The 17,008-nt window shown below is 37.6% G+C and overlaps 1 protein-coding gene across 4 annotated transcripts in view; it reads left to right on the forward strand.

Moving 5' to 3' along the window:
* FYB1 (FYN binding protein 1) overlaps positions 1 to 17,008 on the forward strand; it is a 161,088-nt gene that overhangs the window by 110,035 nt on the left and 34,045 nt on the right. For all 4 annotated transcript variants that reach the window (XM_015543518.2, XM_007095452.3, XM_015543519.2 and 1 more), the window contains exons 3-6: positions 972 to 1,128; positions 13,659 to 13,705; positions 15,917 to 15,936; positions 16,379 to 16,413. In XM_015543518.2, the coding sequence (XP_015399004.1) occupies positions 972 to 1,128; positions 13,659 to 13,705; positions 15,917 to 15,936; positions 16,379 to 16,413 (259 nt within the window). The remainder of the gene's footprint in view (positions 1 to 971; positions 1,129 to 13,658; positions 13,706 to 15,916; positions 15,937 to 16,378; positions 16,414 to 17,008) is intronic.

Below are 17,008 nucleotides of genomic sequence, written 5' to 3' on the forward strand. Positions count from 1 at the left end.
GGAATATAAACTGGCACAGCCACTATGGAAACCAGTATCGACTTTCCTCAGTGAATTAAAAGTAGAACTGCGTATGATCCAGCAATCCCACTTCCGGGTATACATCTAAAAGCCACAAAATAATTATCTTGAAGACATATCTGTATTCTCATATTTATAGCAATATGATTCACAACAGCCAAGGAATGGATACGACCTAAGTGTCCATCAATGGATGAGTAGATAAGGAAAATGTGGTAGATATATAAAGTGGAATATTATTCCACTTAAAAAAAGAAGGAAACCATGTCATTTGTGACAACATGGATGAATCTGAAGGGCACTATGGTAGTGAAATAAGCCAGAAAGCCAGACAAGGACAAAGCTCACATGGTATCACTGATACGTGTAATCTAAACAAAACAAAACAAAACAAAAAGTCAAACTCATAGAAACAGAGAGTAGAAAAGTGGTTTTCAGGGGCTAGGGTGGGGGAACTAGGAAGAGGTTGCTCAAAGGGTACAAACTTTCAGTTATAAGATGTGTAAGTTCTGAAGATCTAAAGTAAAGCATGGTGACTATAGTTAACACTGTATTGTATAACTGAAATTTGTGAAGAGAGTAGAACTTAAGTGTTCTCACCCTCTGCCCCCCCAAAAGATAAACACGTTAGATGATGGATATGTTTATTAACTCAATGGGGAAAACCCTTCAAAATACATACATATATCAAATCATCCTCTTATAGACATTACATATCTGATAATTTTACTTGTGAATTATACCTCAATAAATCTGAAAAAAATAGAAAATTTAAATGCCACGTTCTGTGGTACTTAGAATATTAGATTCTTTAAAGCATTAATTCAACCTAGGATGCATTTCTTACGTTTTTATATTTAAGATCTTCATTTCTGCATACTCAGAATAGCCGGCTCTTGTGTTTTGAAGATTTATCTTAATTCATGGTATTTTTTTCCTCTGCTTCTTAGGTACCAACAAAGGCCAAATGTGTTACTCAACTACTTCCCTCCCACCACCTCCACCGCCCCATCCAGCCAGCCAACCACCATTGCCAGCATCTCACCCAACACAACCGCCAGTCCCAAGTCTACCTCCCAGAAACATTAAGCCTCCCTTAGATCTAAAGTAAGCAAAGATTATTTTGCTATTTCTTTGTCGGTCTCTTGCCGTAGATTTTCAAACTATGCTTGGCTGAACGCTGAGAGTTCCGTGGTAAACTGCGCGGGCCACACATGTGAGCAGATGCAAGGAGAAGGAAGGGCTGAGCAGGCTGCTCTCATACCCCCACTTCCTTGAGCAACTCTTGTTTTATGTTTTTACCGTGGTTTTTTTTTTTTCCTTAGGAGTTCATTCGAAAAAAAATTCCAGCGCCTTTTTAAAAGTTTTGAAACATTCCTCAGGTTAGCACTACAACTATCTCTTCCACCATCACCATCACTGCCCCCACCATCACCAGCACCACCACCACCATCCTTAAAGTCACCACCATTATCATCACCACCATCAAATCACTGCCAGCATTACCATTATCATCATTACTACCGCCATCATCACCACTATGGCCATTATCACCACCATCACCACCACCAGCATTATCGACACCGTCACCACTATTATCACGAGCACCAGCACCACAATTTACTGACTACTTATGTCTTGTTAGGAACCTTATATATATACGTGAAAAATGTTTTCCTCATTTCACAGATGAAGAAATGGGAATTTACAGAGGTTGAGTAACTTCTCCAAGATCACACGGGAACGTAGAGTAGAAATTTGAGGCAAGGTCAGTCTAAGTCCAAAGTAAACATGTGCTTTTAACCACTCTGCTAAATAACCTCTTTAAGCAAAAAGCGCAGCTTTTCTCTCAGGCTTCAGATTTTTGGCAGTGTGTTTAAAAACTAAGAAACTTTTATTCAAGCCCACTCCTGCTTTTCTTAGATGGTGCTTTCTAGAAAGGTCAAGACTGTATGGGTTGCTATGCACAAGTTTTTTATCCATGATTGACCAGAATAGCTGGTTGAGGAAAAAGCAAACAGAAAGTTGGACTAGAATGAATGCCGTTTTAAAAGGAAATAATTGGATAACGGCAAGTATAAATCCTTATGGCAAGTTAGACTGTATCTTCCTTTTCATCTTCTAGAAAATTGCTTTACTTCGTTCTCCTTGAACACAAATAAGCAATATCCCAAAATATTTGGCAACAGTTAATTTTTCCTCCACTTCAATTCTTTACCAGACTGATGTTCTTTACATTTAATGTACTTAATATTTGTAATCCATATAATAGAATCTGTTAATAATGTCTTTATATTGAAAGTACTTCATATCCATAATCTATATAATAGAATCTGTCAATATCGATGCCTGATTGCCAGCTTTCCTTTATTGATAATGATCATAGTTTAGAGCAGGGGTTGAAAATAGGTAGCCACCACTATGTTTCACTTTATTGTGTTTGTTTGGAGTATAAATGCAGAAACTAGAAAGTGTTAGAGCAACATAGTGGCTATTATCTTATTTGTGGCCCGCAATATGCATTTATATTGACTTTGTGGCCTTCGTGGCCTTCCAGGCATTTGATTTTAAGAATTCTAGTTGAAAGACTCTAATACCCCATGATATCTTGCTACCAAATAAGAGTTTAAGCCATCTGCCTACTAACATGTAAATGCTAAATAAATATTTGATTAGTTAAAACAACTAATTAACATGTGCTCTTACATACACTTGACTTCTGTAATTATTTTGCTTTCACATGTATTAAATTCCATTTCTTGGAGTGCCTGAATGGCTCATCAGTTAAGCATCTGACTCTTAATTTTGGCTCAGGTCATGATCTCACACTTGGGAGATGGAACCCTGTGTTGGGCTCTGCGCTGAGCATGCAGCCTGCTTAGGATTCTCTCTCTCTCTCTCTCTCTCTCTCACTCACTCACTCACCCTCACTCCCTCTCTCAAAAAATAAGTAAGTAAATAAATAAAATTCTGTTTCTTTTCCCTAATTTTTTTCCTAGTCTGATAAATGTAATCCATTAGATCATGATCTTAGTACATTTGAATATTATTATGTGACCTATCCCAGTTACTGGCTTCAGTTGTATCCAATTCTAGTGAGAAATTTTAATAAATACCCTAAGCATGAATCCCCGAAAATATATAAGACATGAAGACGGATAATTATGTGATTGAAGAAACTGTGGAGAAGAGGAGTATTCAGCACTATTCTTGCTATATGGGGAGTTACCAAGGCCACCATATATTTGATGATTCGTTTAAAGGATGCAGAGGACCAGCAAATAGTAGTACTCACGGCTAAGATTTATCACAGTGACACTGTCCTTCTGTGCCTGGGAGGGACATGCTGAGATTTCTCCTTTCTCCAGCTTTGCAAATGTGTAATGCTGCTTCCCAGGCAGCCCATTAGAGACAAATGTTTATTGAGAGTTGGTCACATAGACACCTTTTGCCTATTCACTACCAAAATACCAGACTTCTAGAAGGAGAGGAGGTTTTCACCCTAAGTCACATTGTCTATACAGTCTAGGCACAACAAATCACTCTTATCAATCAGGCAATTTTTCATATCAGTGTAGAGAATTTTTTAGAAGCTGAATTCCCAGATGCAAGCCAAGGGCCAATCATGGTGTCAGATTCTTCTAAAATGAGTAGCTTCAGGCTTGCGATATTAATTCTTTTTGGCATACCTACTCCAGAATCCATACCTACTCCAGAATCCATTTTGATATGGTGGGAAATAAAAAGTTGTTTACAGAAGAAAGGATTTCAAGAATAGTCCTATAGCCTGTACTGCAAATTTATAAGAATGCTCGTCAATTTCTCAGGTTTTTCAGGAAATTCTTGAAAAAGTTGAAAGGGGTCTTCCAACCAACAAGACTCAAATTTTTTTCTTGTAATACTGTTTGCATCAGAAATTAGCAAAATCCACCAATTGTAATAAGCGTTACCTCATCCCTATTAAGAACTCCTAATTAGAAAGTTGGATTCGTCTAAGAGTTCCTGACTCCACAAAATGCATACACTCAGGAGAAAGGTGAAGAGAAACAAGAGTCTTCTTGGATGTTATACTGCCTAGACAAACAATTATTGGGGAATCTGAAAGTTAACTGTCAGATGGAGAGATTAGAGTGAATGAAAGCTAAGGAACATTTACAATTTTTTTTTAAAGTAAAAATGTGGTGTGTAGTGAAAGACTTTCAGACTCCCATCAGAGAGCTTAAGTAAATCCCAAAATGAAGAAATATCTGGGTCAGAAACTTACCCCCAAGTAGGGGAAGTTAGATGAGATACAAAGAAGAAATAAGAGCAAAATGAGTCTTGATATTCAGGCTCAAAAACTCATATTTCATGTGAGAGGGAAATTTACAGGATAAATCTTTAAGTAAAATTGTGAGATAGGGGTGTTCCTGTGCTTTTCCCCCTGCTGCCACCCTTTAAAACACACGCATGGGTGTTTTCCAGAGGCTCTCTCTACCAGCCTGCAAATGCCAGTCCTCCCCTCACTGGTCAAAGGCCACTCTCAGGTCAAGCTCTAATAGATTTTTTTTTTTTTACCTTCACTCAAGAATTGTTCTTTTGAGCCACTACTTTGTGCTTTTGTAATAGTAGTTCAGGAAATATCAGTGAACAAAGTAAAGGTTCCTGCCCACATAGAACAGGGTGCAACAGACGAAAAGAACAAAAATAATAAACAGGCCAAGGAGATAGTATGTTTGGAAATACTAGGTAGGAGAAAAGAGAGCAGGGTCAGGTGGTGTAGTGAGAGGGTGGGGTTAGGGACAGCATGTGGCAACTTTAAGAAAGGTGAGGGTAGCTCCCGTTATAGGCAGTTATACTTGAGCAAAGACTCAAGGAAATGAGGGGGGTAGGCTTGCGGATAGCTTAAGCAAGATCATTCCAGGCAGAGAGAACAGACAGAATAAACGCCTGGAATGTTCAAGGACTAGGAAGGAGGTAACTGGAGCTGGAGTAGAGTGAGCAAGGAAAGGAAGAGTAGGAAAAGATTTAGCTTGTGTAGGGCCTTGCCGGTCATGGCTGACATCGTGGTTCTTCTAAGTGGAATGATAACCACTGAAAAAGGTCGAGCAGAGCAGTGATGTTTTAAATTATGTTTTATCAAGATCACCTTAACAGCTGTATGAAAAGAGACAGTAGGCAAATGAAACAGAGACACTAGTCAGGCAGATATTGCTGAAAGACAGACACGATATCGTGATAGCTGTAATCAAAATGGTGGCAGTGGAGATGGAGAGAGGTGTCCAGATTCTGAATATATTTTGAAGGTAGAGACAACAGAATTTGGATCTGGGGTCTGAAGGGAAAGGAGAATCAAAGAGGGCTGCGGGGTTTTTGCCTCGAGCAACTATAAGGATGATGTTTCCTTCAACTGAAATGAGAGAGGCTAAAAATGAGCAGGTTTGGGAGTGGGGAAGATCAAGAAGTCATGGCTACTTTAAGCTTGAGGATCTTTTAAACATCCAAGTGGAGATATTGAGGCGGTAATTGGGTATAAGAAGTGAAGAGTTTAGGAGAAAGTTCTCGTTTAAAAACATAATAAATCAGGGAGTCATAGGCATATATTACCCACTTAGAATCATGAGACTTCGAATCACCAAGGAAGTGAGGCGGCTGGGTGTCTCAGTCGGTTAAGTGTCCGACTCCCGATTTCGGCTCAGGTCATGATCGCCTGGTTTGTGGGTTGCGCTGACAGTGCGGAGCTTGCTTGGGATTCTCTCTCCCTCTCTGTCTGCCCCCCTACTTTTCTCTCTCTCTCTCTCTCAAAATAAATAAACTTAAAAAAAATCACCAAGGAAGTGAGTATAACTAGAGAGAAGAACCGAGGCCTGGGGCACTCCAACTCTACTAGCCTGGGAGAAGAAAAAATGAGCAAAGGGGGATAAAAAGGAACAACGAATAAGATAGGAAGAAAACAAGAGTGTGGTGTCCTGGAAGCCAAGTAAAGGGAGTATTCCCAAGGAGAAGGCAGTGATAACTGTGTCAGCTGCTGCAGAAGGTCAAATAAGTGAGGACTGTGAAGGTCAGTGTGGGTGAAGTCTCCTGGAATCGAGCTTGACTGAAATAGCTTTAGAAGACCAAGAAAGGACAGGAATTGGAAAGAGCAACGGTAAACAACTCTATTTGAAGAGTTGTTCTCTTTCTCAAGGAGAAAAGGGAAGCAAATGAATGGAGCGGTAACTGCTGGGAAAAAAGGAATTGAGTTTTTTTGTTTTTTTTTAAGATGGAAGAAATAGCAGCGTGTCTGCATGCATTGAGAAAGATCTAGTAAAGAGAGGAAAATGATAATGGCAGCCAGGGGAGAATTCTCGAAACAAGACTAGAGCAACTGGGAAGTAGTGTTCAGGTGAGGGAGTGGCTTCCCAAAGGAATAAAGAACTGAAAGGTTTACAATCTTCTCTAGGGTGGAGTCTGTGTTGCTTAAGGCAAAAAGGCGAATTTTTAATTGGTATCAGGGAAGGAATTTCAGGAGATAGGGTGGCCTTTTTCACCTACCTCCCAGGAAGACACTTGTAATGACATCATTCCGATCAGGATGCCTTAAGAATGTAGAAGATTGGAGGCAGATGAGAATCAAAAATAATAATCATCTTTAACAATACAGTAGTTGCGACCAAAGTTCTATTTTATTTTAAATTGTACTGTTTCCCCACCTAGTGGTGAGAAGTCAGCTAGCTACATTTTCTGCTGTTACTCAGACATCTGAAGAGAAACTGAAACCCGTCGAAAGAGCTCATGTATCATTATTAGTGTTCAGGTCAACATCTTTTTGTGTAACACGTTTCTTGGCACCATCGTTAAAGATTAACTATAATTTTTTTTTAATTTTTTTTAATGTTTATTTATTTCTGAGACAGAGAGAGACAGAGCATGAAAGGGGGAGGGGCAGAGAGAGAGGGAGGCACAGAATCGGAAGCAGGCTCCAGGCTCTGAGCTGTCAGCACAGAACCCAACGCGGGGCTCGAACTCACAGACCGCGAGATCGTGACCTGAGCTGAAGTCAGACACTTAACCGACTGAGCCACCCAGGCGCCCCAGATTAACTATAATTTTAACAGCATAACTAATTCTTCATGTGAAGACAGAACCAACAGTTGAATATTTTGGTATACAAAACAAATTCCATGATTATTAATAGCAATGAGACAGGAAAAGTGAAGTAATAAGAAATAATAAATAATGGGAAGTGACTAAGGTTTGAAGAGGGAGAAGTTCAACAGTTCTTACTGTGAGATCACTCGTAGCCAGCTTCAGAGTTTATTGGCTCTAAAATCAGACGAAAAGTCAGAACTTACACCATTATAACATTTTATTAGTTATAAATTCTTAACATTCTCTGGAATTTGAGACTTGCCCTATCAGACGGGCACTCCCAGGTGGGCTTACCTAGCTCCATTTAGAAAGCACTGGCTGAAGCGAGTCGTACTTTTTATAAGTCCTCCTGCGTTCAATACAGGAAGACATGTTCCAGAGAAAAGTTCACAGAGATTTTATTCTCAGCAACAGCAGGTATAGAACAAAGTGTTGTGTGACTTTCTTCTTTAAAAAACACAAACAAAACCAACAATTAAAAGCTAAAGTCATGAATAGCAAATAAGATATAAAGGTCAACAGCTTTACATCTTTAAGTCAGGAAATAGAGCACATTAGAGCTTTCTAAAAATGATGGACCTGATACTGAGTTAACTTTGCCTTTCCTATGTAATTCTGCACGCCACAGTGTGAAACTAAAGAACTCGTGAGAGGTCCTCGTGAACAGACACAGGGTTATAACAACCGATAAACTTCCTTTTCTTCTCCTTTACCTGCTCCCTCTGTTTACAGTCTGTGCCACTGTGGGTTGTGACTGGTTTCATTGTTTGCCTCCAGAGGCAGAGTTTCTCAAAGCCTGCAGCACTATTTTTTTGTTTTTTAAATAATTGGTGACTATTTTTTTAAAGTTTTTACTTATTTATTAGAAAGAGAGAGAAAGAGAATGAGCCGGGGAGGGGTAGAGACAGAGGGGGACAGAGGATCTGAAGTGCGCTCCGTGCTGACAGCGAGGGGCCCAATGCAGGGCTTGAACTCACAAACCTTGAGACTATGACCTGACCCAAAGTCGAGGCTTAACTGACTGAGCCACCCTTTCGACCCGGCAACAGTTTAATCTCGGTTTATTCATGACATTCACCTACCTCGTGTTTTTCCCTTTTATTCTTCACTTTCATTCTTATACGATTTCATATCTATTGAACATTTGCATGTTATAGATGGTGAATTCAGACTTATGTAAACTAACATCTACACGCTATCGTGTTAGGTCTATGAACCAATGTGTGCATGCAAACATTATCTGTAAGTGATTAATGGTTTGTATAAACATGCAGCCACATATGTATGAAAGTGCTATGCAGATACTCTCCATTCTGCACATATTTGTTACTCATCCACCCAAGTGTTTTAGGAAGTAAGCTGCAAGTCCAGTAGTCCTTTTGACTTAATTTTTTTTTTCAAAAATGATAATAAACAGGGGCGCCTGGGTGGCTCAGTCGGTTATGTGTCCGACTTTGGCTCAGGTCATGATCTCGCGGTTCGTGAGTTCGAGCCCCACATTGGGCTCTGTGCTGACAGCTCGGAGCCTGGAGCCTGCTTCCAATCCTGTGTCTCCCTCTCTCTCTGTCCCTCCCCCACTCACACTCTGTCTCTCTCTCACTCTCAAAAATAAATAAACATTAAAAAAAATTTTTTTAATGATAATAAACAATTCACTTTCATAACAAAAGTTAATGGGGACAAAATTAATTCATCACAAAAAATCAAAGTCTTATTCATGACTGGAATTATTCTAATAGCTTTCTAAAAATGATAGTCAGTCATCATAATAATAATATAATAATAATAAACTAATAATAAACTAGCAAAGTGGCAATCTCTTTCATCAAGGAGATTATAGTCTCATAGTAGGAAGAGACACTTGCAAGCAATTGCTTTATAATTATAGTAACACAGAATAATCAGTATAATGAAGCAATGTATGACACATAGAAGCAGCAACCACGTGGGCTTAAGGCATCAGAGATAACTTCACAGAGGAGGGAATGTTTAAACAGAGCCTTAAAGATGAAGGAGGGCCATAAGCAGATGATGAGAAGAAAGATTATCCTAGAAAAGGAAAAGAAAGCGAGCTAAGCACAGAGCAACAAGAAACCAGAGAGTGTTCAGAGAGTGAGTCGGTATTAATACATGAAAAGAAGATGAGAGAAGAAGAAATAGCCGCTGGGGTGGCTCAGTTGGTTAAGCGTCTGACTTAGCTCAAGTCATGATCTCATGATTCATGAGTTCAAGCCCCACGTCGGGTTCTGTGCTGACAGTTCAGAGCCTGGAGCCTGCTTCGGATTCTGTGTCTCCCTCTCTCTCTGCCCCTCCCCCACTCACCCTCTGTCTCTGTTTCTGTTTCAAAAATAAACATTAAAAACTATTTTTTAAAAAAAGAAGAAGAAACAGGAAAAACAAAACTGTAAAAGAATAGGGCTGGGCATAAGAACTTTGTATACCATGAAAGGGCTGTAAATTTTATTCTGTAGAATGTCAATATATTTTGACGTCTAAGGTATTTATGTCTTGTGCTTTTAATTAATACTCAATTCATTAAAGTTAATGAGGCAAAAGTCTAATTTATTTTAGGTACTTAAGTTCACATAATATAACTTGCTATCTTATTTATACATCTAGTAATTTTTATTTAATAAGAACAATTACTTTCAGGGGGATCATTGATTAATGATTAGACAACTCAGGTTAAATTCTTTCAAATGGATACTTACGTTAAAAACTTTAGTTTTAATTACCCCCTTACATGTTTTATGTTGCATGGATAAATCTATATATTGAATTTTTTTAAGCATTTCAAAAACCTGACTGAACAAATTTAATAACTACAAATCCTCTCAAGAACTTAAGTGACTCTTACAAATCTGTTAAAGCACATCCAGTTCTCTTAAATGTTCACTTGTATTTTCTATGGGATTTTTCTTATATTTTTTAAGAAGCATATTTAGTTTGAAAAAACTTATAAAAGGTGAATATGTAAAAGGCAGAGAGAAGAGTAAACTGAACCTCCATGTCCCCTACACCAACTTCAACAATTATAAATTCATCACTAGTCTTGTTTCATCAATACCCCTACCCACTTCCCTCTTTCATATTATTTTGAAGCTAATACCAAATATTCATAAATATTTTAGTAGGTATCCCTAAAAATTAGACTTTATATAGTAATATAAAAATCAAGTCCATGTTCAAATTTCCAGTTGTCTCTTAAATTGAGTGTGTGTATGGTTTTTTAAATTTGTTTGAAGAAGAATCCATATAAAGTCTGCACATTTTCATTGGCTTATACGTTGGTAATTCTCTTTGAAGCTACTAGTCTACCCTCTATAACTATATTTATCTATTTATTGCAATTTATTTGTTGAAGAAATCAAGCTCTTTGAGGGGACTATAATTATCCATAGTCTAGATCTTGCTGAATGCTTTCCTATAGTTTAGCTTGTATGTTCCTCTATTTCCTATAAATTGGTAGTTGGAGGTAAAGGTAGCTTGACCAAATTTAGTTCTAGTTTCTTTGGTCAGATTACTTCCTAGGTGATGGTATATTCTTTTATCAGGAGGCTGTAAAGTCTGGTTGACTCTCCTTTTTTGTTATGAGAAGCCATTGACACTCAATATTGACACAAGGAATCCATACTTTTCAACTACACTAGAAAGTCTAAATAACAAATTTTAGTTGGACACATCTAATTAAATATTTGCTAGTCTAACAAATCTCTTAAATATTACAAACATTTAAAATATTGAACACTGGGGCACCTGGATGGCTCAGTCAGTTGGCAATCTGATGTCAGCTCAGGTCATGATCTCACGGTTTGTGAGTTTGAGCCCCATGTTGGGCTCTGCAGTGACAGCTCGGAGCCTGGAGCCTGCTTAGGATTCTGTGTCTTTCTCTCTCTGCCCCTCCCCTTCTTGTGTTCTCTCTCTCTCTCACTCTCTCTCTCAAAAATAAGTAAACATTTGTAAGTAAATAAATAAGTAAATAAATAAATAATATTGAATGTAGGTTCATTGTCCCCATGACTGTAAAACTTGTTTCACAAATTTTTGTACCACGGGTTTGACTTACTTCATCATTTCTGTATTTTATTCTGAATTTTTCAAGGACTAAAAAAAAAAAATCACTAAGGGAAACAAGCGTCTTGTCATCATCAAGTTAATGAATTGATTAATTGGGCCTTTACACTTAACCTAAATTAAAAGCTAAGCATATATAAGTTAAATTTTTAAATTTCAATTTGTTTAAAAAGTAAGTTTATTGGATCAACAATCGATGACCACATATGTTTACCATCCCGGGTGGAGACTGAGACACGTATCTATGGCAATTCTTCCTGAGCCTCAAGTGTGCCCACCGAGCTTGTTTGATGATCTAAGGGATAACGAGGCATTTCCAGCCCAGATCCTTCAATGGGGTTGGCTTTGTAACCAGCATCTCTTGGGTTCTTTAAGTGGCTTGAGTAGTGAACATGAGAGTGATATGATCACATCTGCATTAGAAAATGTTGAAAGTGGTGTGGAGGAGGGACTGTAAGGATGGAGAAGACGGAGAGCAATGCTCATCACTGGAAGCCAAGGCAGATGGCTACTGCAAGAGCCCACACTAGAGATAATAGAACTCTGTTCCCCTGTCCACCAGGAAAGAGGAGAGAGATGGAGAGTGGGGCCATGAATTAGAGGAGACATTAAATACATGGAACTGACAGAACATGATTAATTTGGTAAGGGACTGAAGAAGAGTGAGCAAGAGAATGCCTTTAAGGCTTAGGTGGATATGTGGAATCGTGGTGCCATTCACTAAGATAAGAAACCTAGTAGGAAAAACAGGTTTGTGCTGGGACAGAAGAGGAAAGCCTCTGTTTCTGCGATGTTAACGTAGCACTGGCTGTGGAATATCCAAGATGTGTGTATGTGAGTCTGAAACTCGGAAGAGAGGCCGGCCCTGGAGATGTCAATACGGAAGTCACCAACACTAAGAGAACAAGTGCAGCTGTGGGCATATGTGAGGCCATTCAGGGACAGGGGTAGAGTGGAAAAAGAAAGGAAACCAAGACCAGAACACAAAGGAATATCATCACTTAAAGGGGGAAGTCAGAGGCAAGTAAACCCACAAAGGAAATTGTGGGATGGTGGTTAGAAACACAAGTGAGCCGGGAGAGATCTCTTACGGAAACAAAAGAGACTCCAGGAAAGCAAAATGGCCAATACTGTTAAGGGCCACAAAGTAATCATGTAAGATTATCATGGAGAGGTATCCAGTGGATTTGGTAAGTAAGTTCTTTAAGAGTGGTTTCAGCGAAGGATTGGCAAAAGAAGCCAGAGGGTAGTCATGAAGAAATGAGCAAGAGAAAAAGAAGTCAAGTCTGTGAGCCCATACAGCCTTCTCCATGTTGACTGGGAAAGAGAGGACTATCTGTATCTGTGGTAATGTGGAGAATTGAGAAAGGTGAAGAGAAGATTTTGGACTTTATGAATGAGAGTAACTGGGGCTGAGAGAGAAAGCAAAGTATGAGATATTTAGGAATGGGAAATGAAAGTAGAGGAATAGTAATAATAATATAAAAGATACAATGACACACAGAAGAAAGAAATGGGGCAAAACACTGATAATTTAGATAGAATACAGAACACAGGTGGAAGGAACTTTGGTAGATAGCAGGTAAGCATAAGTTTGGGTTAAAGGAATATATTTTCTTAAGAATATATTTTCTAAAGAGAATATATTTTCTTGCTCTATTATCTGTGAAATAAGAAACAAGATCATCTGGTTATAGGGAAGATGAGAGGGACAGGAGATTTAAGAAAAGTAGTGACGGTTTTGAATAGCCTTTGAGAAGGATGATGGGAAAGAAGGTTCATTAGGACAAGGTATATGAAATTACAGAAGAGTGTTGAGGATAAAGTTGAGATCGAATGTCAATTATTTGTAATATCCAGAATCAGTGAAATGGCAATTTTCTCCAGCTATGCTAATCAACCTGAGCATAAAAAATAGAAAATATAGATGGTTCCATCAATCATTAGGGATTTGTGGGGCCCAGGTACTGATAACTGTGAAGAGCAATTGGAGTGCAGTGGCACTTAGAGTCCAAGACACAAATGATGGAAGTAAAGCCAGAAGGAGAACCTCTGGAAAGAAGGAGTCAAGGATCAGAACTGATTCTCTTTGGCATCTATACCATAAAAACAGTCAAATGCCTTCAGAATCCCAGAATTGAATTATTTATATACTTCCATTTTAACAGAAGACATATTACTACCCTGAGGCAATGGATTGATTATATGTGTCCACTGTGAATGGACAGAACTGTCCTCAATCTCCCCTATTCTCTTTTTTTTTTTTTTGCCTCAGTAGCAGCATAAATATGAGGCTAAAGCCCATTCTAATAACTTCTGAAGTTTTAAATCAGAGCTGAAGTTAAAGACAAAAGAATAATTTAAAATATGATCCTTTTAGTCTTTTTCCTTTTTCATTGTACGGCGAGCACCTATTTGCTCCATTTTTACTTTTTCTTCTTTCTTGTTTTCAGAAGCACTGTAAATGAAGAAAATCAAGATAGTGTCATGCACTCTGATGGTAAGAGGCACAAAGATATTTTATTTATTTATTTGTTACCTCAGATACAGAAGTGTGAGTTAATCATTTGGATAGGATCATTATTGGGCCATTGTCATCACTGGTCCCTGCAAAACCACTCTCTTGTTTTACTTATGTGTGTATTCCCTTTTATCTCCATGATCCCTTCCCTTTCCTCTGCTTCCCTTACCAGAGACAAATATTTTAATACATTTAATGTGTGTGTGTGTCTGTTTGTACATATTCTTTGCATACTGTTGTATGTGTGTATATATTTGAATTTACATAAACAGTATGTTAGAACTCACTCTGCTCTTTTTTTTTTTACACTCAGCATAATATGTTTTACGGGTCCCACCCATGTTGCTATATGTATATTTAATTTGTTAACTACTGTATAGTACTCCATGGTATGTATCCTATGCATTTGCATTTTACTTCCAGTTCACTGGTACTTACAAATAATAATTCAGTGTACATTCTGGTCCGTATTTCCATGTGGACCTCCAAGAGGCTTTCTTTAAAGTATATATATCTAGTAGTGGAATGGCTGTTTGTAAGCTATGGAATATTCATGGAATATTCTAGTACTATGGAATTAGGACTAGAGTGCTCTCCAGAAAAGCTGCATCTGTGTGTATTCACATCAGCAGGGCATGAAGATTCCAAGATGCCTACCTTTCAACAGTGCCTGGTATTATTTAGCTTTCCAATTGTTTTGAGTCTTATATGTATAAAATAATATCTCACTTCATTTTCATATCTCTGCTTGCAGTTGAGTCTGGGTACTTCAGTTGTGTATCAGCCGTTGTGTTTTCCTCTTCTGTAACTTGCCACTTCATATCCTTTGACCCCTTTTTTCTTAGAGTTGGTATCCTTTCCCGGCTGACTTTCAGGAGCTCCTCTGTATTTCAGATATTAATCTCATGTCGGTTGCAGAAATTGCAACTATCTTCTCTCATCCTATCCATTGTCAATTAACCCAAGCTTCCCATCACCGAACATAAATAAATTTTGATATAATCAAATTAATTAAACTCTGCATTGTAATTTGTTTTAAAGTTTTACTTAAGGAGTCCTATCCCTAAAAAATAAAACTATTATCTTCCTCTTTATTCTATGAACTTTATCCCTTATATTTGAGTCTTTTCTCCTTATATTTGCAGTCCACCTTTGAGGAATTAGTAGAAATCCAGATTTATTGCCTCACCTAGGGAACCATTTTTCCCATTACCATATTCCGAAATCCATCATTTTCTCAATAACTTCTAATGCCATCTTTATATTCCATTAACTCTACAGGTGTGTATATGTCTATGCACGTATGTGTGTGTATTTGTGTGGGCAATACATGTGTATGAAAGAGTATACGTAAATTTATGCATCCGTCTCTGAGTTTTCTGCTGTATTTCATTGGTCTATGTGTTTCTGTACCAACCCCACACTGTTTTTATTATTGTTGCTCTAGATTATGTCTTAATATCTAATAATTAGGTGATACTACTAAACACTTGGATAGTAAAGGATCTTTTTTAAAAAAATTAACTTTGGGGCACCTAAATGGCTCAGTGGGTTAAGCGTCCATCCTACTTCTGCTCAGGTCATGATCTCATGGTGGGTTTGAGCCCTGCATTGGGCTCTGTGCTGACAGCTCAGAGCCTGGAGCCTGAAGCCTGCTGCAGATTCTGTGTCTCCCTCTCTCTCTGCCCCTCCCCTGCTTGTGCTCTCTTTCTCTCTCTCTCAAAAATAAGTAAACATTAAAAAAAAAGAAGAAGAAGAAGAAGCTATCAGTTTAAAAAAAAACTTAATTAACTTTATTTGCTTGATACATGGAAACAAATCCTTGGGAACAAATAAGTCAAAAAGAACAAACCAGTTGTGATTTTCTGGTAATACCTTTGTTCCACATTAGCCCACAAAAGCAAATGTGCATGCCTTTCACAAAGAGGTTAAAATGTCTTCATTATTTTTTGGCTTTTGTGTTATTTTATGAAAGCCAATGAAATGGTTTTACAATTAAATTATAAGTATCAAAGAGGCCATAGTAAAGATCTAAACCACATATTCTATTTTGTACTTCTATGTGTTTTATAGAGCAGAAGTTGTGTTAGATTATGAACAGTTTTGGATAGATTATGTCTAATAATTCTGTAGTAAACTGCTTTTTAATTAAAGTATATTGAATTTTATTCTTTTTTTAAAACATTTTAGGTACTGGAAACCTAGATGAGGTCAGTTTTTTTTCCCCCTTCTTATATTATATTGCTTAACTAAAATATTTAACCATTCCTGTGATTTATGTTCTATTGATATAAACCAGCAAATCAAAATTGTTATGGGTAATAATGATATTTTTCAATTTATAATATTACTTCATCTAAAATTCTTGGGACATTAAACACCAAACATTACATTGACTCACAGTAATTTTTTAGCACTGAACGTAAACTTAAGTCTGGCTGGACATCTGAATTATATAGCAGAATATAAAATAAGATCTTTTTGTGCTTACTTTTCCAGTGTATCTCTTTAAGGGAAAAAATATTTTAAGCAAGACAAATTTACATACACTTACATTTATGATTGTTTTACTACGTATTTGATCAATGTAATGTGTGTATGTTCCCTTTTTTAGGAATTAAAATTAATCATTATTAATGTTTTTCTTGGCAGGAACAAGACAGTGAAGGAGAAACCTATGAAGACATGTATGGGTTACATTTTTTACCGTGATTTTTCTGCCTAAAATGAATATTATGATTTGTATGAGGGAGAATAGATGGATATTCAACACTAAGAGGAAAAAGCTTTATTGTTCAAATGACTGGCATATAATGATAACCTTTATTTCAATACAAAGGACTAAAGATTCTTTATTTGCCTAAGAATTTCATGGAAGACTCTTAAAAATGTTGTTCTGTGAGAGGCCAGAGACTTGCAGCTACTGGATAGACCACAGGCAGGGAATCACGGAGCTAGGAATCTGTATTTCTTGTTCTCAGTGTGTCCTTGGGCAAATGAATTCATTTGTATGTTACAACTCCCCCATCGAGGCAGTGCTCCACCTCACCAGGGTGCTCTGAGAAATAATTTACCACAGCATCAGATGACAAAGTGTCAACCTGCTACAGCAGAAAGATGTTTAAAAGAATAGCTCCAAAACAGGCTTCCCCATAGCCCAGGACTAAGAAATTTCTTGGAAAATGAGTGAAAGGAGAAAGAAATATGTTATTTTCTCTCTTGTTGATTCAAATATCTTAATTTGCTCTACCTAGTTCTTAAGCAATGAATTCTCACTAAAGT

This window comes from Panthera tigris, chromosome A1, assembly GCF_018350195.1.
Source record: "Panthera tigris isolate Pti1 chromosome A1, P.tigris_Pti1_mat1.1, whole genome shotgun sequence".
In the NCBI taxonomy this organism is placed as follows: domain Eukaryota; kingdom Metazoa; phylum Chordata; class Mammalia; order Carnivora; family Felidae; genus Panthera; species Panthera tigris.